Genomic DNA, 26882 nt, shown 5'->3' on the forward strand with positions numbered 1-26882 from the left:
GTGGGTGGGGTGTGGGTGTTGCTGTTGGTTGCAAGGCTCCAAGAAGACAGCCAGTGGGCCACAGTTGTCCTGCACGTGCCTATTGACACTATCATGACGAGAGAGCGAAGGAAAAGCGGGAGTGAAGAGAAGAACTGTGCAGATCACCCTCACGAAAAAAAAGCCGCCGATCCAAAGCTGCGCTACACTCATGTCATTGCAGCCATACCAGACTAGACTCGACGTACCGGCAAGTCCGCTACCACCATCGCATAGGGGGAGAAAAGGTCTACATTTCGTGCCGTTGTATACTTCAGTTTTTATTTCTTTTTCTTCCGCCTCCTCTTTGTGGTGTTTGCGTTGGCTTTGTGGTAATCAACTTTGTTCTTTGCATTTAGTGAAGGGAAAGAGAGGTGGTCAAGTGCGTAAGAGCACTCGCATGCCAAAGAGTAAAAACATCAACGGAGGAGTCAGATGACAAGGACATGGTAGCTCCAGAGTGTATGCGTGCGTACTTGAGTCAGGAATAAAGAAGCAACAGCCCATAGAAAAGAAAGACGGTGCCGATGCGCCGCTACGTAAATGCAATGCCGTGCGGAAAAAGCTTGGATAGGAAATAGAAATGACAAGACGAAAGTTGTAAACTCAGTCGTCACATATCGCCGGCGTTTCGAACATCATGGAGTACTTACAAAAGGAAGGCTCTTCCACCATGACCAGCTTGTTCTCAGGGCCACACACAAGATGTACCTCGACCCTGCGACTTCCAGAGTTCCAGCATTCAAGACCATCATCATAGATCATGCGAGAGAAATCGCGCGTGTCTTTAGTCCATGTGGAGTATGTGCTTTCTGCAAAGGAATTCCATTTGCCCAGAAGTATACTATAACTTACCTTCTCCAAATCACACTGCTCAATTCTGTCAAACATGATAATCTTGTAAGTGTGCTCGTTGTTATCAAGCTTGAACTCCATCCCCTCCAGTGTGAGAAGCAGCTCCTCTGTGGTGATTGTTGGAGGAGATAGTCGCTTTTTTGCATCCTTGATCCTCGTTTCCAGACCATCCAAGTCGTCCTTAATGATGTAATACTCTTCGGCCACGGTCAAGGTGGAGAAGTGTTGCACCTTTTCGTGCCCTTCGTCAACACCCACCTCACCGTTGTGAGCACAGACATACATACATGTCAACGTAGGGTGACCACATGAAAAGTTGTATGTGATAATGTTCATGTGCATCGCTACTTCATCACCCTTGGCCTCACGCTCGAGACCCGCTTTGGGGGCTTCGTCACTCTCGTCCCTCCTGAAGTTCGCCCAGCACTCACAGTACCCTGAGCTACCCGAGTCGATGACGCTGAAGCACTCCTTGTCCATGTTACTTAAGCGGGAACCATTGGGGATGCAGTCGTCTGTTTCACGCCATTGGATGCAGAATGCCGCATCGTCAGCAAATTTGTTCTCGACATGCGATACATCCGATTCATTTGTCTTCATTGGCAGCTCAGCCAGTGGTGCATTCTCTTCCTTCTCGGCCGCTATTTTCCTCTCCTCAAGCACTGCCAAACGTGATACCATCTTGGCGTGCTGCGCCTCCAGTGCGGCAAGATCACTTGCCACTTCTTCTCGGCGCCGCTGTGCGGCGATGCGCATCTCTGCTTTTCTCTCCGCACTCTTCCTATTGAGCTCCTGCTCCGTATCACGCTGCACCATAAGTTCGTTCGCCACCTCAGCGCATCTATTCGCGCATAAGACGGGCGTTTCAGCCTCGTCAGAGCCGTCACAACAGTCACAGATTCCGTCGTTCACGCGGTTGTGAGGAAACACTTGGGAAATGTGCGCGTCGTCTGCACACTGGAATTTCCACTCCGGGGGAAGCAGAGTGACAGTACTGCCACGAAGTGCGATGCATGCCGACGTGCCTGGCTCATCACTGCCATCAGCACAGTCGCATATGTCATCATTTACAGAACTAAATTGGATGGTGGCTGAGTCATCTAGACAACGAAAAGTCCCTGCTTTTTGGGCTGCATCGAAATACGCAGCGTGATGGTGCTGCACACCAAAAACTCGGGCGTATACTGGAATGACAACAATGCACAGAAGAGCGACAGCGAAAGCAGTCCACCGCATAGCTGCCATCTTGAGTCCCACGATAGAACAAAAATGTAAATTAGTTGATTCAAAGGATCCGCTTGCCATTAGTGGATCAAAGGAAAAAAAAAAAAAGAAACGCTTCGCATGAGAAGGCCTCCTCCTATATGAAGGCGGCACCATGAGCAGGGGAAAGGAGAAGGGGAGCATGGGAAATGAAGAAGCCCACTACAATAGTACATATGAGAAGGACTGCTCGAAACCATATGAGGTAGTGACCAAGATGCAATCAGAATGCCAACGTACCACTCACGTAACCATAATAGTGACAAGAGAACTAGCCCAGTACTTAGAGGACTGGTACTAGTCGGTATGCGCCGAACCCGCAAACGTCAGCCCCTCCAGGATTTTTCTTTTTGTAGGCGATCAAATATAATGAGTGAAGTAATTGAGGCAAATAAAATGGTGTGAGGAATACACCCTGATAATCATAGCCCCGCACCCAGAGAACACGTCGTCTTCCTTACGACAACAGCAATTGAGTCACTCTCAGCTCTTGGTACAGCTGCCAAGATGAGGTAAAGAAAACAAAATTCTTCCCTTTTCGAGCTTGCTTGTGAGTAATTCGCACCAAAACGAAGAGGAGGAAAGGCGAGTCACTCTGCTCCACGAAGAAGAGAAACCCTGGTAATGAGGTAACGGAGAAATTGTCCGAAAGAAGGTGTTGGCGTTAACCACTATAAAGGTGAAACAAAACACCAGGTGACTCCACGATCGTGGAAACTACACCGTGTAAGAAAAGGAAAGTCTTGAAAGAGTAATGCGAAGACAATCACGAGTAAACTATGATAGCAAGAGAAAAGTGGTCGAACTTGGTCATGGATTTGTAGATAGTAGTGATGAAGCAGTGTGACGGTAGTTTTAGAGGTGCTCGCTAGATGAATAAAAGCTCCCAGCAACGTAGAGAAGTATAGAACTTCAGAGAAATCGGGGGAGACACTGTTGTGAGTATCAAGCGCGTACACCACAACACTCTTGACATCATGAAGGCAAAGGGTCGGAAAAGATCAGCACAGCTTTCTGAAAAAAAAAAAAAAAGAAAAACACGATAACGAGAAGCAAGGAAAACGCAAAGGGGAAAAGGGTAAACTACAAAGAGTCACCAACCATGTCTTTCCTTCGAGAGGTGTCGAAAAACTCTACAACTTCATAAGTGTGGAAAAAGAGGAAATCCTCCTTCCTGACGTTCATAGATGGAAAAATAAGACAGTTTTAGCTGTCCCTTCAATGCTCTTGCGTAACTAGTACTTACTCCATCTTCTTAGTAATCTGGAAGACGACGGTATGAAAGCACAAAAAAAAACAAAATAGAGCAATAAAGGAAAAGGGCACAAACACTAAGACCGTGTCTCGCTATTGATCGATGACTGACTGCTATTGAACGCATAATTATCCAACTCAACCAGCAACGGCGTCATCCGTTCCGAGGTCGAGAGCGGTGTCCCCGTCACCTTTGTATCTTGAAGTGTGCGCAAGAGAGACTCGTCAGCCTCTACCTGAGGAATTCCAGATTGACGCACGTAATCCCGAACGGTGTTTCTCCATAGTTCAGCTGTTGGAGATAACACAGAAAGCGGTGATGCCAGGGTCATTGCCGGAGGTAATTCAGGAGCAGACTTGGCTTTTTCCACTGCACTAACAACATGCTCAGCTTCCTCATCTAGCTCTAGTGCCACCTGCTGTGCGTTATGCAGATCAATTGGCTTTGTTGCAGGAGGCACTCGGCGATCTTGCGGGTGAATACCCTTGCAATGCTCATCTGTACAGTTCAAGTTTTGACATGAGTACATGTTGGAGCGAAATGCCTGCTCCAGGCGTCCGTCAGTGTAAAGTGTCTTGAAAAACGGAATCCAATTGTTGTGACACCGCACCGTGACCTTGTTACCGTACCGAGCAAAGAAAATCGAGTCCTTCACCCGCTTGACTACTTCTGCACGAGGTCTCTCCTCAGCCATCATAATCTCAGCTAGCTTCTGAAGAAAGTTGATGCGGTGGCGCACAGGTCCGGCCTCGTGCAAGTGAAGTTGATTGCATGAAAATTCTTGGTAGCATTTGTGGTCAGCTAAGTGCAGGTTGCAAAATGCCCCTTTTGGATCGCGAGGAATCTTTCGCTGAGAGGGTGCCTGTGGGCCGCGAATACCACTCTGGTAGTCCAAAAAGGCAAAAAGACGCTCAGTGATTACACGGTTGTCGGGGGAAGCGGCTAGATTCAGCTGCGATGCAATGAAGTCGCGCGCAGCCTGGGCATACTTTGCGCCATCGGTATCAGCGTGGTCCTCTTGTTGTTCCAGATACACTTTTTGAACTGTATCATAAGTCTTGAGCCACATGGTCGCCGAACTGCCCGAACCACTTTGCGAAAAAAGGTGAAGAACTGTCACAAGAAGCCCGACAGTGGGCTCAAAAATATCGGGCACCTTAGCCACTCCATAGGAAATCACATTTCCTAGGATAGGCACACCACTTTCATCGACACGGGACAAGTACGACCTAAAGTCGAGTCCCATATCGAGGACTTGAAGCGTTTCCGGCACAGCTAACGTGAGCTGTGGCCGCTTTTGATGAGACATTGCGCACTTGCCCTCCTTCACCAAAAAGCTGAAGAGAATGAAAATGTGAATAAAACACACGCTTCAATGCTGAGGGAGAAGTAAACACGAATGTCACTTAGTACACAACACTGAGAGAAGTTAAGGTGAAGGTGGGGAATAGTGTAGTATAGAAAACAATCAGGAATGGGAAAGCGGCGAGTCAAGTGATCGGTAGAGTTGACTAGGTCGGAGTTACCACAGTAACTTTCGATGCGTCACCTCTTCAGCTCCTACATGCGCTTCAAATATGAAGGTAGTGGAGATAAGAACAGCGCCATCGAGTTACAGCATTTTTTCTTTCTAAATTGCTAGCTGTGCGAACACAGGTCTTCTCTTGCTATACACGAGTAAACCACGAGTCACTAGAAGCGTCACATAGCACCTTGTAATGAGCTTCGTGCCCCGTCTTCCAGCACAATGCTCTTTTGCTGAATGCGCTGGCTCAAATCATGAATCTCCATCTGTACTCTGGCCCAATGAAAAAGCACGGGACCCACGTCTCCACTTCCGGTCGCCTGTGTGTTGTCGAGATACGTGTTGATTTCGTGCGCCAGCTTATCCAGGGCACTGGAGCTGGAGCTCATGATGACTCTCAATTGCTGTCGGTGCGTGGGGGCAGAGAGTGTATGCTCTGAAGAAGGGTTGTGGTAAACACAAAACGAGAAAGGAAGCGGTGCAAGGGAACAGAATTGACAGGAACAGTGGATGGTGTGGGAAGATGCAATGTATAAGAATTGCGCTTCACAACTGCTTTCTCAGTGCAGTAAGTCCTGTGGTGGCAGGATAATGCTTGGTCGTGACCTCTGACTTCTTTGTGAGCGCGCCTGAAAGTCATTTTTCAGGCGCAGATTTTTCATAAATGAGGAAGAGAGGTACGGTTGGAATGCTTGGAAAGCTTCCACTGAACCTAAACGGGTCAATGCGGTCAGATAAACGGAAGCCAAAGAGGGCAAGCGATTGACGTATGAGGAAAGACACAGAAAAACACCGTACCCGTCTCCCGAAACAGCGTTTAAGAAGGGGGGGGGGGGGGGCTAGTGGTGCCCCATTGGCTGAAATGTCCATATTGCTGAGAAGAGTGACTATGAGCACCAGGGGCGTCCACGTCGGAACCCAAAGGGATACGCCCCCATCACTGTCGCAATTGGTGGCATCCTGTAATTTCATTCAGTTGCGCAGCTTCTGGGAAAAGGATGCGAAAACTTGACAACTGATGGCCGCCTTGTCATCTGCGCCGGACGGCAGCTCAAGATCCAAAACATCGAAGCGACGACTAGCCACACCAATAGTTTTTTTTTCCTTCTAGAGGACACGTCTGGCAGTCGCAGGTAAATGGGCCGTGCCAATGTCCCTCTGAGGAGACTTCAGCGAAAAACGTAAAGTGCGTCTCCAGCAGAGACAATCCGCAGCAACTAAATGGAAGGCGTACGTTGACGCCTACTGAAGTTTGCGCATCACTTCAGAATGTGTGTGTGTTATGGGTAGGATGCAGCTCCACGTGGTCGCAGCATCAAGCATTCCGAATCTCAATGAGAAGCACGACTCGCTTGTCTCAAATCTTCGTATAGTGTGCTCTGCACTTCACGACACAAATTCCTATCAGTTTAGCACCGTGGTTCAGAAACCGACACAAATCTTTTCCCTCCATTTGAACAGCCTCTTTCAATTGCGCATGGGATAGGTGCCAACTCTGTGACAAGCATTTATCTTTTCTTACTCTCTCTCTCTCTATTATCTCCTACTATCCTTGCGGCAATTCAGTCACAGTCACTAGGAGGAACAGCTGTCGCTAACGCCATATTCTTGTCGGATTGCATCCTGGTCGCATCCTGTGTTTGCAAACATGGATCCCAACAACTCATCTTTCCGAAAAAGGCTTGAGGAAAGTGCACAGCCTAGAGTCACAGCAGCGTCCCAACTGGAGGCACATGTAAATAGCGAACTGGAGCGCACGCGAAATGCTCCTCAACTTTACAGGTTTCAAACCCCGTCATCCTTCACATTCCATGGGTCCTCGGTAGCGTTGGAAAAGCTCACTCAAGAGCTGCGGAGAACGGAGAGCATGCGAACAATTGCAGACACAACTGCTGCTGCCTCTGTTTCTGGTGATAAAGATATGGAGCTGCTGCGCATGATTCAAAAAGCAAGTCGCCGTCCTACAAGAGCACGAGAAAAGCGTGCCGCGCCGAACGATGAGCCACTGCTGCGAAACATACACACATCTGAAGAGGCTGTTGCCTTTTTCACTGCCAATGGCAACTCTACGAGCTTGAAGTATGTTTTCCTGAACTGTGCACCGAAAGGATTAGATTTCCGCCCGTATGATTTGGTAGCTACAAAGAAAGGCTCTGAGGAGCCCGAGCACTACATATTGAGCACGACCGGAATTGTGCATGTGCAGCCTGGCAGGTTTTCGGAGGTAATGACCCTTTCTGAGTGGATGAAAGAATCGTCCCTATTCAACATTCTACGCAAGATTCCATTTTTCAAGAACTTCGTGCTTTATAAAGCATTCCTGCGTCTGCAAATGAAGGTGGCGCAGCGCAAGTACGCTGCGACACGGAGGTCACTGCAGAAGGACCTACTCGTTGCGAAAACTACGTTTGCCTGCCCGATGCTGGACTTGGTGAAATACTCGCATACTATATCCGATACCAAGCTAATTGAATACGATCCGCAAGGCAAACACGATTACCTTGTGGACGATTATAACCTTGGCCAATCGATTCAGCGGCAGAAGGCTTCTGTATTCGTTAACGGTATCATGGAGCACATAGAGGAGAAGGTGACAAAATTGGTAGAGGCACTGAAGCACCGTGCAGATGTTCCTGATATCAACACCCGAGAGGCACTCCAACAATATCTTCTCATAGTTGCCGCTGGTGAGGTTTCAGATACCCGGGTGAAGCGAAAGAAAAAGTCGATGATTGAGGCTCGCGAGGACTTGGAGCGGCGAATGTGTGAACTGAAGCGAAGCTTAGTCGAATACTCGAAGCTGCATGTCTTTATTCGACTCATCGACCTCGTGGTATCTGAGCAACTCTTTCAGAGAGTGCTATCTGTTCTACAGACTTTTCTCAATCTCGTTCGTGGACAAGCGCAGAGCGAGGTGCGAAAGGTCGGTTTCCAGGTGCTTCTACGTCCCGAAGAGTCAACTGTCATCCTTGACCCGAAAGAGTCCGTTTTGCGCGCTCTTTTTGCGGAGCTACTCTCTGGTTGCACAGACACCGCCACTATCGGCCCACGTTTATGCGAGCAAAAGCATCTCAAAGCTCTCTTTCCGTCACCACCGAAAGTGTGGAACATTGGTGACGAGTTGCGGTCGAGTGCTAGAGTGGTGTGGATCAACACAGCACTGCTTTCAATTCTGCACAGCGACTACGAAAAAGCTGGCGGTCGACTGGTCACCTACCTTGCAACTATGCCACACATTCAGTTCTTGCGAAAATCGTGGGATGAGATTTCAGCTGAGTACAAACAGGAAGCAAACGAGGTAGTTTTGTCAGCTACGAGTCTGGCGAAGCTGTACCACCGACTGCAAGAGGCCCAGGACTCGCTTCGTGTGCTAATTGCCACGTACGTCGGATGCTTGCTGTGGGTGAATGCTGCTAAACTCAAGACGGAGATTGAGCCGCGCATGACAATCCTGCGCGACGCAATCAACGCCTGCTTGCGGAACACGGCGCACGACACGATCAGAGAGCTGAATGCCTATTTCAAGTCAAAGACGCAGGTAATGAATGAGCGCCCGCAAGCGCTGCGCGAATTCGCCGACTACATAGCAGTATTTAAAGAAATAGCTGAAAGCACGAACGAAACAGACATGAAGGTTGCGCAGGCGGAAGCGCTCTGCGAGCTGATGGATAGGCAGCAGGTCGACTTCAGCGATGACGAAGACAAACAACTGCGCGAGCGCACGCTAAGCGGCAGTTCTACAACGAAGTCGCTGCACAGCCTCTTTGATGAAGCACGAATTTGTGCCGAGGAATTCATCGAAGAAAGCATGCCTGCGCATGTCGACACGCTGCAGTTAGAGGTGGCAAACGTAAATGAGGAGTGTAGTGGTCTTAACGAAATTCTGCTGGGTGAGGAATTTGCTCTCGTGACGGATCATACAGAACCACTTCTCCAGTACCTGGCTGATATAAATGCTAAACTGGCTGAAGTGGACTTGAGGAAGGGGCAACTGAGCCGCTCTGCAAAGCTTTTCAACTTGCAACCATTTGACTGGACATTCGTCAGCGATGTGAAAACGCTCTACCAGGCACGCGAGGAAATATGGAGTATGCTAGACTCATTCAATAAAAAGTCCGAGTACTGGTTTGAAACTCCTGTCAAGGAGCTGGACACAACCGACATGGAGGAGCAGGTGACTCTTCTGATCCGCCGTGCAGGTGCGGTCAACCGCACAATGCTGGAGCGCAACTATGAAGACGAGGTGGCACCGCATTTGTTAGCGGAATTGCAATCTATCCGGGCCAACATGCCCGTGATTCATGATTGTGGCAACAAGCATATGACATCCGAGCACTGGAACGCGGTGCTGAAGCGAGTCACCGGCACCGCCTACAGCTACCATGACGACCTGAACTTGAACTCGCTGGAGGAGTGGGACATCTTCTCCTTCAAAGAGGCGCTCGCGGAGCAGTCAGGTCTTGCGACTGGCGAATGGAAGATTTCAAACGATTTGGACGTGATCAGACAGAGCTGGGACGCGTTGAACTTCATGACGAAGCCGTACAAGAGCTGCGACGGTGTGTTTATTTTGGATGGACTGGAAGAGGTGATTCAACAGCTGGACGACCATCAAATCGAGCTGCAGACCACGATGGCGTCGCGATTTGTTGCACCTGTGCGAGCCAAGGTGGAGAAGTGGCTTCTCGATCTTCGAGTCGTAGGCAATGTCATTGAGGAGTGGATTACGCTGCAAAAGAACTGGATGTACCTGGAGTTCATCTTCTCCTCTGATGATATCAAAGAGCAGCTGCCTGAGGAAAGCACCTTGTTTGACAGCGTAGACCGTTTCTTCCGCTCGCTCACGTCAAAGGCGCACAACCAGAAGAACGTGCTTCGGATTTGCATTGAGGACGGGGTGCTGGAGGACTTACAGCGGAGCAATGCGAACATAGATGTGATTCAGAAAAAATTGGAGGACTACCTGGAGACGAAGCGCATTGCCTTCCCACGCTTTTACTTCTTGTCAAACGACGAGCTGCTCTCCATCTTATCAGACGTGCGCAACCCGAAAGCTGTTCAGCCGCACTTGTCCAAGTGCTTCGACTCTATTGCATCGCTGCTCTTCTCTGATGAGGAGTGCACTGAAATTGTAGGGATGGTGTCGGGGGAAGGCGAGCAGGTGCCGTTCGAGGCGCCTGTGTACCCTATCGGCAATGTAGAGCAGTGGCTGAGCGACATCGAGCGCATGATGAAAGCGTCGCTCCTCTCGCATATGCATAGCACTATCGAAATGGTGTCCCAGCACAAGCGTGAGGAGTGGATGTTCCAGCATCCGGCGCAGTGCATTCAGGCTGTGGACATGATTATCTGGACGGGTCAGGTGGAGGCCGCAATTGAAAGAGCGGCGCTTCAGTCTTTCTACAAGGATTACCACGACCAAATTCTCCGCATGGTCGAGCTGACGCGTCAACCTTTGTCAAAGATGCAGCGTATGCTCGTCGGCACCCTCATCGTTCTGAATGTGCACAATCGTGACATAGTCCACAACCTGAGTGGCGAAGGCGTGACGGCTGTGGAGGACTTTGCATGGTATCAGCAGTTGCGTTACTACTGGGAGTCGGACGCGCGCCAGGCGCAAAGCGGCGGCAAAAACGTCGAGATCCGCCACTGCAACGCGCATCTTTGGTACGGCTACGAGTACCTCGGCAACCAGCCGCGTCTCGTCATCACCCCACTTACCGATCGTGCCTTCTTGACTTGCACCAATGCTCTCGCCATGAACCTCGGCGCAGCCCCACAGGGTCCCGCAGGTACTGGTAAGACAGAGTCGGTGAAAGATCTCGGCAAGGCGCTGGCACGACAGGTCGTCGTCTTCAACTGTTCTGACGGCATTCACTACAAAACAATGTCGCGCATGTTTGCTGGTTTGGCGCAGGCTGGAGCCTGGGCCTGTTTCGACGAGTTCAACCGTATTGAGCTGGAGGTACTCTCCGTCATCGCGCAGCAAATGCTCGACATTGTCCTGGCACTGGGCCAGAAGTTGGAGCGGATGGACTTTGACGGGCACCCGATTCGTCTCAGCTCTAACTTTGGTGTCTTCGTCACGATGAACCCCGGCTACGCTGGCCGCACGGAGCTGCCTGACAACCTCAAGGCACTCTTCCGACCGATTTGCATGATGATCCCAGACTACGCCTTGATCGCAGAGATCATGTTTTACTCCGAAGGCTTTGCAAACGCACAGTGTCTGGCGCAGAAGATGGTGCAGCTGTACAAGCTCAGCTCCGAGCAGTTGTCAAAGCAGGACCACTACGATTTTGGTATGCGCGCCGTCAAGTCCATCTTGGTCATGGCCGGCTCCCTGAAGCGGCAGAGCCCAAGCGAGAGCGAGGACATGCTCCTGATCCGGGCGATGCGGGACGCGAATGTGCCGAAGTTCCTTCGCGAGGATACAACTCTTTTCATGGCGCTCGTGAAGGACCTGTTCCCAGCCATCGTAGTGGAGGAGAACCCGAATACGCTGCTGCTCAGCTACATCCACCGCCAGCTCACGGCAGATGGGCGGCAGGTGGTGGACGGCCTCGTGACGAAGGCAATGCAGTTGTACGACACGCTTGTCGTGCGGCACGGCGTAATGCTGGTGGGGCAGACCTTCACCGGCAAGTCTACTGTGCTGCACACTGTTCAGCAGGCGCTCACGCATATCAAGCAGGATGGCCACGACGCCGAGGGTAACGTATCGCTCTTCAACCCGGTGCACGTTCACCTGCTGAACCCCAAGTCCGTCACCATGGGTGAGCTGTACGGACAGGTGAACGCGATTACGCGTGAGTGGACCGATGGCATTCTGAGCAACATTGCCCGTGGCATCACCCAAGCGGCGCTGACGAAACTAGATCGGCAGTGGATTGTATTCGACGGCCCTGTCGACGCTGTCTGGATCGAGAACATGAATACTGTCCTCGATGACAACAAGTTGCTCTGTCTCTTCAACGGTGAGCGCATCAAGCTTCCGGCGACGGCAACGTTCATGTTCGAGGTGCAAGACCTGCGCGTGGCCTCGCCGGCAACCGTATCCCGTTGCGGCATGGTGTACATGGAGCCGTACTACCTGGATGGCAACCGCGGCTGGGTCCCCATCACCCGCAGCCTCATCGAGGCAAAGGCAAAGGTAGACACTCGCCTGCACGCTGATCGACTGCTGGAGCTTCTGGACACGCTACTGCCCGATACACTGGATTTTGTGCGCGCCAACTGCCGTGAGTGGATCCCGTCCATCGACGCGCAGCTGGCTGTGAATTGTGTGGAGCTTCTGCAGGGCTTCCTGGCCACCTCCGAAGACGCTGCGGTGTGGCCGCGCGAGGCGATCACCCCAGCCGAGACCCTGGACGCAGATTGCGACGATGGCAGCGGCGCGCCTCACGGGGACACGGACCTGTACGCCGCTACAAACCGCAGCTCTTTGCTCGCTGTCGCCATGCCTATACCAAGCACGCCAGCAGAGTTTACGCGGCTGGCGATCACCAGTGCCACCGCGGCGACACCGGACGAGCGCCGGCTCTTCGACATGTACTTTCTGATGGCCTTTGTGTGGGCGATTGGCGGAAACCTGCGTGACGACGCGCGCGATATCTTTAGCGCGTTTTTGCATGACAAGGTGGAGGCGGTGCTACCGGGCCTGCTGCCCTTGTCCTCCGGCGCGGCAGCCGAATCGGAAGAGGCGCGTCAGAAGGTCAGCCTGTACGACTACGTGGTGCACCGCCCATCAATGCAGTTCATTACGTGGAGCCACCTCGTGCCGACGTTCCTGTACAACCCTCGCAGCTCGTACTTCGATCTGGTGGTGCCAACCGCTGAAGGGGTAGCGTTCCGTACGCTGTTAGGTGTGTTGACGGCGTCTTCGCAGCACGTCCTTGTCAATGGTGTGACTGGCACAGGCAAGTCGCTTGGAATTACAACCTTCCTGGCAAGTGCTCTGCACACAGACGATCCGGCAAGCGTGTGGGAGTCGTTCAGCATCGTGTTCTCCGCGCAGACGCGCAGCAAGGACATTGAGAATCGCCTGGAGAACAAGCTGCACAAGATCCGCAGCACAGCCCTCGGTCCTACTCCAGGCAAGCGCGCCATTCTGTTTGTGGACGACATCAACATGCCCACACCGGAGATCTACGGCGCCTCGCCCCCGCTGGAGCTGCTCCGGCAGCTCATCTCACAGGGTGGCTTCTACGACACGCACAAGAGTCCGGCCTTCTTCAAAGAGCTGCACAAAGTGCTGCTGCTCGCGGCATGCGGTGTACCGGGCGGCGGCCGCAGCGAGATGACGCAACGCCTCACCTCGCGCTTCCACCTCATTTGCCAGCCGGCACTGTCTGAGTCGTCAACGCGGCGCATTTTCGGCTCTCTCCTGCACGGCTTCCTGCACCAATGGGACTCCGATGAGATTCGGACCCTATCTACGAAGCTGGTGGCCGCCACGCTGGCGTGCTACGAGCGTATCACTCAGGAGAAGCTTCCGACGCCGACGCGCTCGCACTACACGTTCAACCTGCGAGACATTGGCAAGGTTATTCAGGGTATCATGCAAACCTCGCCGCGCGTGACGTCGTCGCCGGAGGCCTTCTACCGTCTCTTCCTACACGAAGTGTCGCGTACGTACCACGACCGCCTGGTAGACGCTTCGGACCGCGCGTGGTGGTGGTCGATGCTGTCGGCGGTGTCCAAGAGCGTGCTGCAGCACCCGTGGAATCCGATTTATGAGGAACTCCTCTTTGGTGATTTCATGCGCCGCGATCGCGCGCATTACGAGGAGATCACGGACACAACTGACGCGATTGCGCGCGGGCTGACGGAATACCAAAGCGGCCTCAACACGGAGTACAACAAGGAGGTTGAGCTGGTGTTCTTCAAAGATGCTGTGCAGCACGTTGCGCGCCTGTGCCGTGTGCTCCGCCAGCCGCGTGGCCACGCCCTCGTCGTGGGCATGGGTGGCAGCGGCCGCCAGTCGCTCTGTAAGCTTGCCGCCTTCATCTGCAACTTACCCATTTACGAGGTGACCATTACGCGCACCTTCAACATGAATGAGTTTCACGACGTCCTCAAGAAGGTGCTGCTCGACAGCGCGCGCCACGACAAGCCCGTTCTCTTCTTCCTATCCGACACACAACTCGTGCACGAAGAGATGCTGGAGGACATCAACAACCTGCTGAACACCGGAGAGGTGCCGAACTTGATGGAGTCCGAGGATGTGGATCAGATCGTGGAGGCCGTTCGCCCGTACGCCATCGCGGCTGGAAAGCGCGAAACGCGGAACACAATTTTTTCCCACTTTGCGAGCATGTGCCGCGACCAGGTTCACATCGTAATGGCAATGTCGCCTGTGGGCGAGCAGTTCCGCCGGCGCCTGCGCATGTTTCCGTCTCTCGTGAACTGCTGCACCATTGACTGGTTTGACCAGTGGCCGTGCGACGCACTGGCATCTGTGGCGAACCGCGTCCTGGCAAACCTCTCCATGGAGGAGCGCGACAAGGAGCGCCTGATTAAGTTGTGCGTTGCCATTCATATGGATGTGCAGGAGGCGTCGGAGCTCTTCTACAGCGAGCTGCAACGGCGAACGTACACCACCCCGACGTCGTACCTGGGGCTGCTCACGAGCTACCGCCAGTTGCTGGAGGAGCAGGATAAGTCTGTCACGGCGCAGGTGGAGCGGTACCGAGGTGGCCTCGACACTCTACTCAGCACAAGGACGATGGTGGATGCCATGAAGGTGAAGTTGATCGAGATGCATCCCAAGCTGGTGGAGGCGGCCAAGAACACAGAGGAGATCATGGGCCGGGTCGAGAGGGAGCAAGAGTCCGCCGAGGTGGTCCGCAAGCAGTGTGCAGAGGAGGAGGAGGGAGCAAGTGAGATCCAGGCCGAGGCCGATGGCATCCGCGGCGAGTGCCAGGTGGAGCTGGACAAGGCAATGCCGATTCTGAAAGCCGCCGAAGACGCGCTGGCCGACCTGCGCCCCGACGACATCCGTGAGGTGCGCAGCTTTTTGAAGCCTGCCGTCCGCGTCGTGCTCGTGCTGGAGGCGGTACTGGTGTTGCTCGGGGAGAAGGACCTCAGTTGGGACCGGGCGAAGCTGGTGATGAGTCGCATGGACTTCATCAAGGATCTCCAAAACTATAAGCGCGACGACATCTCTGAGAAGACGATCAAGTCGATCCAGAAGTACATCAAAAACCCTGACTTCCAGCCAGAGGAGGTGGCGAAGAGCTCCAAGGCATGCAAGTCGCTGTCGATGTGGGTGATGGCGATGAATAACTACTACGAGGTGGTAAAGGTAGTGGCACCGAAGAGGGCGCGGCTGGCAGAGGCGGAAGCTAAGGTCGCTGTGGCCACACAAGCGCTCGAGGCCGCACGTGGTCGTCTACGCAGCATCGAGGACAAGCTGACTGCTCTGCAGGCTGAGATGAAGGAGAATGTGCTCAAGAAGCATCATCTGGAGGAGGATATCGAGTTGACTACAGTGCGGCTGGAGCGGGCGGAGCAGCTCATGAACGGCCTGGCCTCGGAGCAGTCGCGTTGGTTGGAAGCAGTGGCAAAACTCGTGGCGGAAAAACAAGGCCATCCTGGCACCGTGGCGCTGGCCGCTGGCGCTGTAACCTATCTGGGGCCCTTTACTGCGCCCTACCGCGATCGCCTTCTGCGCGCGTGGCACGCCAAGTGTGTGGAACTAGGTCTGCCCGTCGGCGGCTCAGGCTTCCAGCTCTCCAGCATCATGGACCCAGTATTCATCCGTGGCTGGGCGCAGCGAGGACTCCCAATGGACTCCTTCAGCGTGGAGAACGGCGTCGTCGTGACAAAGTCGCGGCGCTGGTGCCTCTGCATTGACCCACAGGGGCAGGCTGTGAGTTGGATTCGCGCCATGGAGAAGGAAAACAACTTGCGGGTGGTAAAGCTGACGGACGTGAACTACATGCGAACCCTGGAGAATGCCATTCGCGTTGGGCTGCCGGTGCTGATCGAGAACGTCGGCGAGTCGCTGGACGCGGTGCTCGACCCTGTGCTGCTGCAGCAAACGTACCACTCGCAAGGAAGACTCCTCATCAAGCTCGGCGACAGCGAGGTGGACTACGACCCGAAGTTCCGACTCTACATGACAACAAAGCTGTCGAACCCCTTCTTTCTGCCAGAGCTTCAGATTAAGGTGACAATCGTCAACTTCACAGTAACACAGACGGGGCTGGAGAATCAGTTGCTCGCGGATGTGGTGCGGGTAGAGATGGCGGAGCTGGAGCAGCGGGCAGACCAGACGGTGCTGGACATTGCAAACGGCAAGTCCGAGCTTAAGGCGCTCGAAAGCAAGATCCTGAAGTTGCTGGCCTCGTCGACCGGCAACATCCTTGACAACGAGCAACTTGTAAGCACCCTGCAAGAGGCCAAGGCGACGAGCGAGAGCGTGAGCGATGCGCTGCGCGTGGCGGAGGAGACGCAGCGAGATATCGAGACGGCACGTGACCGCTACCGCCCCGTTGCGCGGCGCGGCGCCACCGTCTACGCCGTTATCACAGAGCTCTCCGGCTTGAACCACATGTATCAAAACTCCCTCGACTTCTTCAAGCAGCTGTTCGTCCTCACGCTTCGGCAAACTGAGAAGCAGGACTCGGTGGACCAGCGTGTGGCAACCCTGCTGCCGGCTGTGACGCTGCGCTCTTACAACGCCATCTGCCGCGGACTCTTCGAGGCGGACAAGCTCATCTTTGCCGCTCTCCTTTATGTGCATGTGGCGCGGCAGGAGAGCACCATCGCAGACGAGGAATGGTCCTTCCTCCTCAAGGGAAGTGAAGGGAAGCGCTTCGTGGATGAGGAGATGGATCCGCCGCCTGTATGGTTGACGCTGTCGGTGTGGAATGAGCTGACGGCACTGACGGAGACCTTGCCGGCCTTCGCCTCACTTAAGGACTCCGTCATAGACAACGAGACGGAGTGGAGTGAGTGGTACGCCGGGGAAAAAGCCTACGAGGCCTACCCTGCCAGCCTCGGCTCCTACTCGGCGTGGCAGCGCCTGCTCATCCTGAAGGTGCTCCGGGAGGATCTGCTCAACTACGGCCTCTCCCAGCTCATCGAGCGCGAGCTTGGCAGGGCCTTCACGGAGAGTCCCGCCTTCGACCTCGAAGGATGCTACCAGGATAGCACCCCGATGGCGCCGGTGATATTTGTGCTGACTCCCGGCACGGACCCAACACAGCTCTTCACGGAGTTTGCGGATCGCAAAGGGTTTGGTGCGCGCAAGATGATGCTGTCGCTTGGCCAGGATCAGGGTCGCAAGGCCGAGGAGATGATTCGGGTCGCCAGCACCGAGACAGGGGCCTGGGTATACCTTCAAAACTGTCACGTGTACACGTCGTGGATGCCATCGCTGGAGCGCATCTTGGAAGAGCTAACGCACCGTGAGGTACAGCGCGACTTCCGACTGTGGCTCACCACAATGCCGGTGGCTTCCTTCCCAGTGCTGCTGCTGCAGTCTGGCGTGAAGGTGGTAAAGGAGCCGCCGCAGGGTCTGAAGGCGAACATGCGTGACGCCTTCGCCGTAGCTGTGACACAGGATCTGTGGGACAGCTGCCCTCGTAACCCGACGACGTGGCGTCGCATTCTTCTCTCGTTAACCTTTTTCCACGCCGTCATCCAAGAGCGCCGCCGCTTCGGCCCGCTGGGGTGGAATATCCCGTACGAATGGAACCAGCCAGACCTCTCAGCAAGTCTGCAGTCACTGCAAACGTACTTGAAGGATGAGGGCGAGGCCGTGCCGTGGAGTGCACTGCGCTACATGGTCGGGGTCATCAACTACGGTGGCCGTGTGACAGATTTTCTGGACAGCCGTTGCCTAGCCACGATCCTAGGGAAGTTCTTCAACGACGACGTTGTCGCGCCGAACACGCAGTTTGACTTCTCATCGGATGGTGTCTACCACGTACCAGAGGATGTGTCGTCGCTCGCCAGTGTCCGTGCGTACCTCAATTCCCTGCCGACCTTTGAGAGCCCTCCGCTGTTTGGGCTTCACGCAAACGCGGATATCGATTTCAACAAAAGCACAGTGCGACGCCAGCTCGCTGCCATCTTGTCTATGCAGCCGCGCACAAAGGCCGCGGCGGGTCGCAGCCCGGAAAACAAGGTGCTGGAGATGGTGGAAGAGTTCCAGAGACGGCTGCCAACAGCGATTGACAAGGCACACGCTCATGCAGACACGTACCGGCTCACCGAGGCGGGAACAATGATCTCGTTGGGAACTGTGGCAAGCCAGGAGATTCTTTTCTTCAACGGCGTACTCGCAAAGCTGGAGCGGACGTTGCGACTGCTGCTGCGGGCGATCAAGGGTGAGGTGATTATGTCCGCCGACCTGGAGTCCATGTTCAACGCAATGCTGCTGGGACAGGTGCCAAAGCTGTGGCACGACGGCAGCTACCTCTCGCGAAAGCCACTTGCCTCCTGGTATGAGGATACACTGAGACGTATCAAGTTCTTCCGCGACTGGAACAACAACGGACTGCCGACCAGCTTCTGGATCTCCGGCTTCTTCTTCCCGCAAGGGTTCCTCACCGGTGTGCTGCAGACGTACAGCCGTCTTCATCAGACGCCGATTGATGAGGTGAAGTTCTGCACCCACGTGACATGTTACGAGTTACCGGAGGATATCGAGGACAACAAAGAGAGTGGCGTGTACATCCATGGCATCTTTGTCGACGGTGCTGGCTTCAGTCTAGACAGTTCCACGCTGGAAGAGAGCAAGCCAGGTGAGTTGTACAAGCCAATGCCAGTCATCCACCTCGAGCCCGTACGGCTAAGCGAAGCGACAGCGACGTCCGAGTCCTATGCGTGTCCGCTCTACAAGACATCCGCCCGTGTTGGCACCCTCTCAACGACGGGTCTGTCGACTAACTACGTCGTCACGCTCGACCTCAAGTCCGCAGCGGGGGTGCGACCGGAGCACTGGATTGAGCGAGGTGTGGCGCTGCTGTGTATGCTGGATGACTAACCCAGTGTTCATGTCTAGCATCCAGCTTGTGGATTTGTATGTGTGTTACGGCCAGCAAAGGGTGCGCCTATGGGTCACCTACTTGGACTGCCTGTGCCTTTAATGCGTTGTGTATGTGTGTGTGTGTCACTGTTGCCCTTGTCGATGTACAATAAATTTGTTCTCCCTCTTTTTTATATTATGTGCGTGTGTGTGTGTGTGTACTCCACACTCCACTCCACACTCCGCACACTCTCAGTAGACCTGTCTGTTTCCTGATGTGTGTTTCATGTGTGCCGGGCCATCGCTGTCCTCCATGCTCTCTTCTGGGGCGAACATGAACACTCGTGCAAGCATCATGTTTGCCTCCATCGCGCTCATCTTCAAGAAGAATACCAAATCAACAAAATGTGCATGCACAAGTGCTGTGATTACTACCAGCGCCGCTATCTTTGCAGAGATGAGGATGAGCCAAACTTCCCCCTCCCCCTTCCCGCTGCAGGAATGGGCACGGAGGGAATGAGGAGGATGCTTTTCTGGCAGGCTGCTCTGCATGTGCTTCTGGAGTGTAGACCAACAATACCAAGAAACCCCTGATAAGGCACCTATGCAACACTGCCCACTTAGGCATTTTGCTTGCCCATCAATGTCATCTCTCCTATCCAACTCTCCCGCTCTCTCTCTCTCAACCCTTTAATCCCCCCTCCCTCCCCCAAAATGCTCTCCCTGGCCATGTGGCTTTGATTTTCTTTCCATCGCTACTCACACTCCTGTTGGTGCGTGTCTTTGTGGATGCCTACTCTGAATTGCCGTTCTTCTGTGCAGCAGCAGCAACATCTCTAGCAGATCAGAGCCGTAATAGTGTCCGCGAAGTGTGAGAGCGAGAGCTCGAAAGGAACCCTGAGAGGCAGTAGCTCTTTTCTTTGTTCAGTCAGCAGCACATCTGCCCCCATTCTCTCCTTCACCCCATCTCCTGCTCCCCACTCCACCTACCCCCACCAAACTCTACCTTGGGGTAGCAGTCGCCCCCTTGGCCACGCACGTATCGCCGATACAAAAAAGGGGGAGGCGTTTCTGGAAGAAGCGTGACTCTTCTTCATCCTACTCGATCACCCCTCTTTGTCCACCTTACTCCCGATTCTACCACACACACCCCTCCTCGCGTTCTTTCTCCCACAGACACTACCGCCCACCCCACGCACACAGCCAAGGAGGGTGCGTACCTTCTCTCTCTCTTTACCTTTGTTCTTACCCTGCTCACACTTTTATCTTCGCTTCACATTTCTGTTCACTTGTCTATTTCCCTGTGGAGGTGGTGTACCTCTGCGTGTGTGTGTGGGTGTGTGTGTCTGCATACGCGTCTCTCTCACCGTCCTTATTTTCGGAAAGTCTCAAGGACACGCACGCACACCCACAGAGACTTCTGTCAGTGCTTGAATTGGAAAACAATTTTCGAGGCGTGATGCTACGTCGCTCTGTTAAGACACGTGGCAAGTGCCGCGAACCTGTGAGTGCTACCTTCGACCAATCTCCCTGGTCGACGCTGCAGCCGTTGACACTGTCGCTATCGCCCCCCTCGAGTACGCATGCGCGTTTCGGCCTGCGGCGCACGATGAACACCGTCTCATTGTTACTGTTCTCCTCCTGTGCCACCGCGCATCACCCAATGCGGTGGGTGAGCCGCAAGTCGATTGAGGAGCAGCTCCCGTCCAACATCAAAGTTGACCCCAATGCACCTGCCATTGCGGCCAAGGATGGTGAAGGACTTGGCCGCGACGCCTTCTCCAGCGGCATCAACGGCATTTACGGCAATCGTGCGGAGTCAGCGATGCGCGGCATGCTGGGGCCGCAGGGGCAGGCAGACGCACGGGAGTCCCGCGCTGTACCTATCCTTGGCCGGGCATCGGTGCAAGGCACAAAGTACACGCTAGACCGATCGACTGTGTTTGAGAACTGGCGCTTTCGCTGCCCGGAGCCGGTTGGCTGGCATCTGTCCATGTTAGGCTCCACGACGTGTAAGATGGTCAACGATGTGAATGAAGCAGTGGAGTCGCTGCAGCTACAAATTATCAAAGGATGCAACGTGTTCGAGATCGACGGGGCTGCATCGGAGATACATCAAAGCATCGCCCGTGGCATTTACGAGGCTTTGCAGGCCTTCGAGCTGGACCGTAATGGCTTCGTGATGGTAGCGCGCTGCGGCCTAATCAAGCAGCCCCGCTTCCAAGACGAGATCACGCGCGTCGAGACATCCAACACGGCGGCCGCGCGCAATAGAATTATCCCTATCTTTGAGCGCTACAAGGCCTCTTCGCTACCGTCCACATCCCTGAAATCTGGCTTCCGCATCAGCGAGCTAGATGACTCGCAGCTGGCGCGGCTGAACCTGCGCCGCGTGGACCGAACGACGGCAGCTGGACTCTCGCCGGACTGGCTCGACGCCTTCTTCACCAATGTTGCCTACAACACGCGACTGGAGTGCATCGACGTTCTCCTGCTCGAGGGGGTGCACACGCTCTTCGATGGTCGACCTGACGAGCACGTCGACGACGACATCCTGCAGCTTTTTGCATACCTTGAGCGTCAGGTGAAGGAGGGCGTGCTGCAGTACTACGGTGTCTGCTCACCTCACCTCGCTCCGCCGGTGCCACGCAACTATCCGGAGATGCCGCCCGACGCTCTTGTGCCGGATAAGTACCGCACGCCGCCGAAGGTGCCGGCTACAATTAATCTCTATCGTCTCATGTCCCTCGCAGAGCGTGCTGGCGGCGCAGACCACCACTTTCGCTTTGTGCAGTACCCCTTCAACCTTACGCAGCATCAGGCGATGAGTAGCCCTCTCTCGTACGACGCAAATCACACCCTGGCGACGCTGTGCAAGGCGCTGGGGCTGACCGCCATTGGCTACAGCCCATTGGAGGCAACGAACCTCATGCAGCTGCCGGAGCGCTACCACAACTTTCCCATGGAGGCGGACCTCAAGGCGTTGCGCATGAACTTCTTCACAGTGTGCGAGCGCAGCGTGCTGAAGGAGATGGAGATCAAAGACACGATCGACAAGGGACCCAGCACGCTGCCACCACTCGAGCACCTCTTTGTGGCCAGCGTCTACCTGGCGGCGCAGCGGCAGTTCACAAACCTCTTCTTCTTCACAGACTGGGCAAACTACTACATGACGCCGCGCTTCCGGCGTGCTATGACGCGCTTCAAAGAAGCCTCTAACGCGGACCTGAAGGAGTGGGCAAAGCAGTACGAGCAGCTCATCAACGACCTGCTTCGGATGCGCCAGCGCATGTTTCAGCACAAGCACGGCAAGCAGGCGGGACTCATCAGCATGGCCATTGATTACGCAAGTCCCACGCTGGCGCGGTGCCCTATGCTGAACCAGAAAGCCATTAATTTTGCCACCTACGGTTGTGATGTGCTTCTGTGTGGTTTTCATGTGTCGCGGTACTTCCACGAGGCAACGGAACTGAATCCGGCCAAGGACGGCAACTTGCCTATTCCCGAAGAAGAGCTCCTGGCACTGTGCAAGGCGGAGGCGGTGAGCTACGCGAACGTATCGCCGCCGCATCCATACATGCTGGAGCCGCTCATAGGGGATGGCAAGATCTCGAAGCAGCCGAGCAAGGGCTCTGAGCATCTCGTCCCCATCGACCCTCAGAACCCCAAGTTCCCGGACATTCCAGAGGAGCTGCAGGCAGATAGCAGTAGCAGCGACGCTCCGGTATCCGCAGACGACCCCATAGAGTCTCTGCCCAAGGCGGAGGCAGCTGAGAAGGCGACGAAGGAGTGAGAATGCGCCACTACGCGGTTTTTGGTGTGCCACGTGACCGGAAGAGGTTTTAGAAACGGGAGAAAGGCGAGGGCAACTGCAAAGGCGCATACGCGTGGACATGGTGGTACGCCGCGCCTTTTTGTAACGCTATTTAGTATCGCTTAACGGCTCCCCCACACCCATCCACACCCATACACCACCTCCCTCCTCCTCCTCTCTATCGACCCCCTCTCTTCCCGCTATTTGTACATGAGCTGTGAGCATCAAGAGCGGTGTCTGTCTTTTGTGTTGTAGTTGATGATGGTTGTTGCGGCTTAACTTCGTTGCGGTTGTTGTTGGTTTTCGGTTGTCGGGGTCTTTTCTTTTCTTTGCTCGTCATCACCCACTTACCGATATGGACTATGCACAAGCGTGCTAACCATTCACGCCATGGCTCCCTCTCCCCACCACCTCTGCAAGCCCTTCTTCCGCGTGTGCTCCTCAGCACACACCACCCCACCCCCTTCTGCTCTCTCTGCTTTCAATTCTACCCATTGACCTCTCATCGTATTCCGTAATGGGTGAAGGGGAAGAGCTCTGTGGGTATGGGGGTGGGTGAGGAACAGGGAATATCGTACGCGAGTAAGGAAGGGGAACGCGAAGAGTGATAGAAAGAGAGGGCCCCCCCCCCGACTCGAGCAAGTCAGCGTCGACGCAGAATGGGCTCCCACGAGAAGGCGCATCAGCCGCTCTTCTCTTTAGGTGTGTGTCTGCGTGAGCTCTTTTCGCTGGTGGTTTCGTCTCATGTACGTAATGGGTAAGGGGGTGGGGTGGGGTGGGGGGTGCCACAGCGCTGTCGGACGACTCAAGCTGCCGCTGCTGTTTGTTACTGACAGTCCCTCTGCGGCCCCTCCCCCTCCCCTTTTCGTTGCGCCGCCTTTCTCCCTCTCCATCCCCTTTTCGCCCTTCGTTCTCGGCCGATCGACTCCGTTCGCTGTGTTTCAGGGAGAGAAAACGAACGCCTACGCACATTTCACCAGAGAGGCTCGTCGGCTTGGTAGATCAAGTTTGAGCGCGCCATTCCCGACGCATCCAATGAGCCAGCCCTCCGCTGACAGACCCACCAGCACACCCGTGCTCTCGTCAACGTATGGACCCCGACTCGGCTCCTCCCCTCTCCCTCTTATCCTTCCCTGTCTGACTCCGCCTGGCACTGCTCTCCCTTTACTGTTTTCATTACCTCCGCTGTACTGCGTTTGCGTGTCATTCGATTTCGGTTTTGCATCCTTCCTCGCCACCCCCTCCCACCTACTCTTCCCTCCCCAATTCCATCCCAGCGATTGTGTCCGTGTCCCCGGTGTCTTTCGTCCGTTTCCCTATCGTTCTCTCCAGAGCGGACTAAGGGCGTTCTCTCGGGCCAACTTTGCCTCCCTCCCCTTCCCTGCGTCTTGAGGCATATTTGATGAATAAAGGGGGAAACAAAACCCGTGTGCTCTCTCTCGTCCCCCGCCCTCTCTCGCCATTTTTCGTGTGTGCTTGTTCCTCACGCGAGCACCCCACATGGCCGGCAATATCGTCGTGGCAGTGCTGCTTCTCAGCACCGTCTGCCTGGCGCACGTGGCGCAAGCAGGCCCAGTGCTGGAGGTGGGAGTCGATCACGCCATCACGTTCAACCGCCAGCTGGGCAACGAGGATGAGTTGCTCTTCGGCAGTCGAGCGGTGCTGCTGCGCGGCGAGATGGTGCGGTACACGCCCCTGGCGTCTGCGTCCTACCACGGTTACACTGTGTACGTGCAGTGCAGCGAGCACCTCACCAAGTCCGCCCTGCAGCAGCTCTCCGGGTTCGGATCGTTGATGTCGGCGAAGGGCCTGATTGTGGAGCTGTGCGACGAGGACACGACCAACGAGGACATGCTTTCATTTTTCTTCAGTACTACCTCCGCCCCCCTTCCCGTGTACTTCCTGCCCCACGGTGCGGCCTCGCAGGAGCTGTCGCGGCTGCTATCCGTCGCAGCGCGGCGCAGCATGACGGAGAAGGTGGTACTATCCGTGGGTAAGACGCTGCGGCTAAGCGAGCTGGTAGAGAATTCGACGCTGCTCAGCGCCATTATTGAGAGTCAGTACATGCACAAACCGAAGCAGGCGCATAATAAGGCCGCCTCGGCTGCCGCTGTCCCCCAGGTCCTGGTCACAGCACACTTTGATTCACTCGGCGTGTCTCCTGCAAGTCGGACCAGTAGCGGCGCTTCCGGTGCTGTGGCCGCGATGGAGCTGTGGCGTCGACTGACGTCCACCCCTTATGCGCGGCAGGAGTCTGCGGCTCCGTACAGGGTCACTGTGCTTCTCGGCAGCACGTCGCGCTTCAACTACGTTGGTACGACCTCGTGGATATCGCAGCACACGGGTAAAGAGCTGGATCAGTTCAGGCTGGTTCTTTGCCTTGATGAGCTCCTGCCACGGCGGGAAGTGAGTGAGGATACGCAGGAGCTTTATCTGCATGTCCAGGACGCCCTCGTGAAGCGGCCGCATGGCCAGCAGCTTGTGAAGCAGATCGAATCAGCGGCAAAGGCACTCGGCATTTCTCTCAAGGTGATGTCTTCCAAAACGAACTACCATCATTACGACCTTAGCTTTGAGCATGAGGTGTTTGCTAGCCGCCAGATGGCCGCCATGACGCTATCCGCCCACCGCACTCTCCACATCGATCAAATTTTCCGTGATACCCGTCGCCCCCCAGTCACAGCTGCGGATGCAGAAGTGCTCGCGAAGCGCGTGGACCTGGTTGAGGCTATTGTGCGCATCATCACCGAGGCGGCTCCCTCTGCGGAGAAGGCGACGACTGTGTGGCCTGGGGCGGTCTCGTACATTCAGGGTTTGCTGCAGCACGCGAGTGAGTCGCACCGCTCACCGGTGGCGCAAAACGGTGCGGGCTTGCAGAGGTACGTTGCTACCCTTGATCATCACATGCGTGCGCAGGCGGCAGCGGCGCAGCGGACCGCGCTCACCTCGGCCTCTTCCGTGACGACATACCAGGACCTGCGTACTCCCGGCATCACGCTATTCGGCCCCTACGAGGAGACGATGCAGATATTTATGGCCAAGTCGTACCTGTTTGAGGGTGCCGTGGCGGCAGCAGCGCTAGTAGCGCTCCTTGCCTTTCTCCACGTCGAAGTGGGACTGAAAGCAGTGCCGCACCTCTTCTCTAGCTAGGCTCGGAATTAGGGATACCCGTGCTCTGGCTTTTCCGTGTGCGTGTGTGTTTGTATGTGTAATCCCCTCTACAGCGAGGTGTGCATGGCGTTCCACCAGCTTCTCCCTGATCAGACACCCGTGCTGGTGCACCTCAGCCGACATACAGACAGACACATGTGTCGCGCGTCGTGAGGTGTGGTGTGGTTGCCGTGCGGGGCGGTGGATGAATTCGATGGCTCTTAACGTTACAACTCTCTTAATCGTCACCAAGTGAAGCACCGAAAGAAAAGGCAACGCAAATGGCGCCCCTCCCCTTCCTTCTCCTCACACACACACACATACACACGAAGAACGCAAGGAAAGGGAAGCGCGAAACAGTGAACTCATCCATCAAGCATGTACTGCGCAAAAGGAGAGAGCTACCGAAGGAGAGAAACACCTCGCAGAGTACTCCAGCTGCGCCCCGCGCCACCCGCTGGAAAGGGGGTCCTGCATGACTTGAGCACCCTCCACATTCGTAGCCTCTCTCACTCACTCACTCTCGTCCAGCGCTCTTGCCCTGTGACTGCACATGGTGTCAGTGAAGTTCGCGCACGCTTGAGAGCAACGAGGCGCGCGCGGAAATAGAAGAGTAGAAGGAGCAGAGGGAGGGTTGTGGTGATGTGCTGTGTCCGCGCTCATTACTACCGAGGCCTGCGCGTGTGCGTGTTTATCTGGGAGTCTGAGTGAGAAACACAGGCACGAATTCGTCCTTTCGTTTTCTACTCCTCAGGAGTCCGAAGTGCACCGCCTTGTGGACGCCTCTCTCTCGTTCAAGAAGAAAAGGCCTAATTATAGCACTTAGCGCCCTTCATATATATATGAAAGACGCTGGCACTAGTGAGCGATCATGATGGTGTTTATGCGCCTTGCCATATCTTTCTCAGACTCACTCATGCAGGCGGACACCAGACCGTTGTGCAGCTGCTCTGCCCTCGTCCTCCTTCCTCCTGGAAGTGTGTATGTGTGTGTGTGTGTGTGTGTGTGTGGGTGTGTGTGT

The 26882-nt window shown here is 54.8% G+C and overlaps 6 protein-coding genes across 6 annotated transcripts; 3 read left to right on the forward strand and 3 right to left on the reverse strand.

Moving 5' to 3' along the window:
- Window positions 1-624: 624 nt before the first annotated feature.
- Window positions 625-2118, reverse strand: LBRM_26_1010 (conserved hypothetical protein; the record flags this gene model as incomplete). Its single annotated transcript, XM_001562283.2, has 1 exon — window positions 625-2118. One exon carries the CDS (start codon window positions 2116-2118, stop codon window positions 625-627), a length of 1494 nt encoding a protein of 497 aa, XP_001562333.1.
- A 1349-nt stretch (window positions 2119-3467) lies between these two features.
- On the reverse strand, window positions 3468-4700 carry LBRM_26_1020 (conserved hypothetical protein; the record flags this gene model as incomplete). Its single annotated transcript, XM_001562284.1, has 1 exon — window positions 3468-4700. One exon carries the CDS (start codon window positions 4698-4700, stop codon window positions 3468-3470), a length of 1233 nt encoding a protein of 410 aa, XP_001562334.1.
- A 392-nt stretch (window positions 4701-5092) lies between these two features.
- Window positions 5093-5305, reverse strand: LBRM_26_1030 (hypothetical protein; the record flags this gene model as incomplete). The annotated part of the gene is made up of 1 exon (XM_001562285.1): window positions 5093-5305. The coding sequence occupies one exon, from the start codon at window positions 5303-5305 to the stop codon at window positions 5093-5095; it is 213 nt and encodes a 70-aa protein (XP_001562335.1).
- Window positions 5306-6783: 1478 nt separating this feature from the next.
- On the forward strand, window positions 6784-18915 carry LBRM_26_1040 (putative dynein heavy chain; the record flags this gene model as incomplete). Its single annotated transcript, XM_001562286.1, has 1 exon — window positions 6784-18915. One exon carries the CDS (start codon window positions 6784-6786, stop codon window positions 18913-18915), a length of 12132 nt encoding a protein of 4043 aa, XP_001562336.1.
- A 1441-nt stretch (window positions 18916-20356) lies between these two features.
- On the forward strand, window positions 20357-22690 carry LBRM_26_1050 (conserved hypothetical protein; the record flags this gene model as incomplete). Its single annotated transcript, XM_001562287.1, has 1 exon — window positions 20357-22690. One exon carries the CDS (start codon window positions 20357-20359, stop codon window positions 22688-22690), a length of 2334 nt encoding a protein of 777 aa, XP_001562337.1.
- Window positions 22691-24211: 1521 nt separating this feature from the next.
- Window positions 24212-25861, forward strand: LBRM_26_1060 (conserved hypothetical protein; the record flags this gene model as incomplete). Its single annotated transcript, XM_001562288.2, has 1 exon — window positions 24212-25861. One exon carries the CDS (start codon window positions 24212-24214, stop codon window positions 25859-25861), a length of 1650 nt encoding a protein of 549 aa, XP_001562338.1.
- Between the last annotated feature and the right edge of the window lie 1021 nt (window positions 25862-26882).

This window comes from Leishmania braziliensis, chromosome 26 (assembly GCF_000002845.2).
Source record: "Leishmania braziliensis MHOM/BR/75/M2904 complete genome, chromosome 26".
Taxonomy (NCBI): domain Eukaryota; phylum Euglenozoa; class Kinetoplastea; order Trypanosomatida; family Trypanosomatidae; genus Leishmania; species Leishmania braziliensis.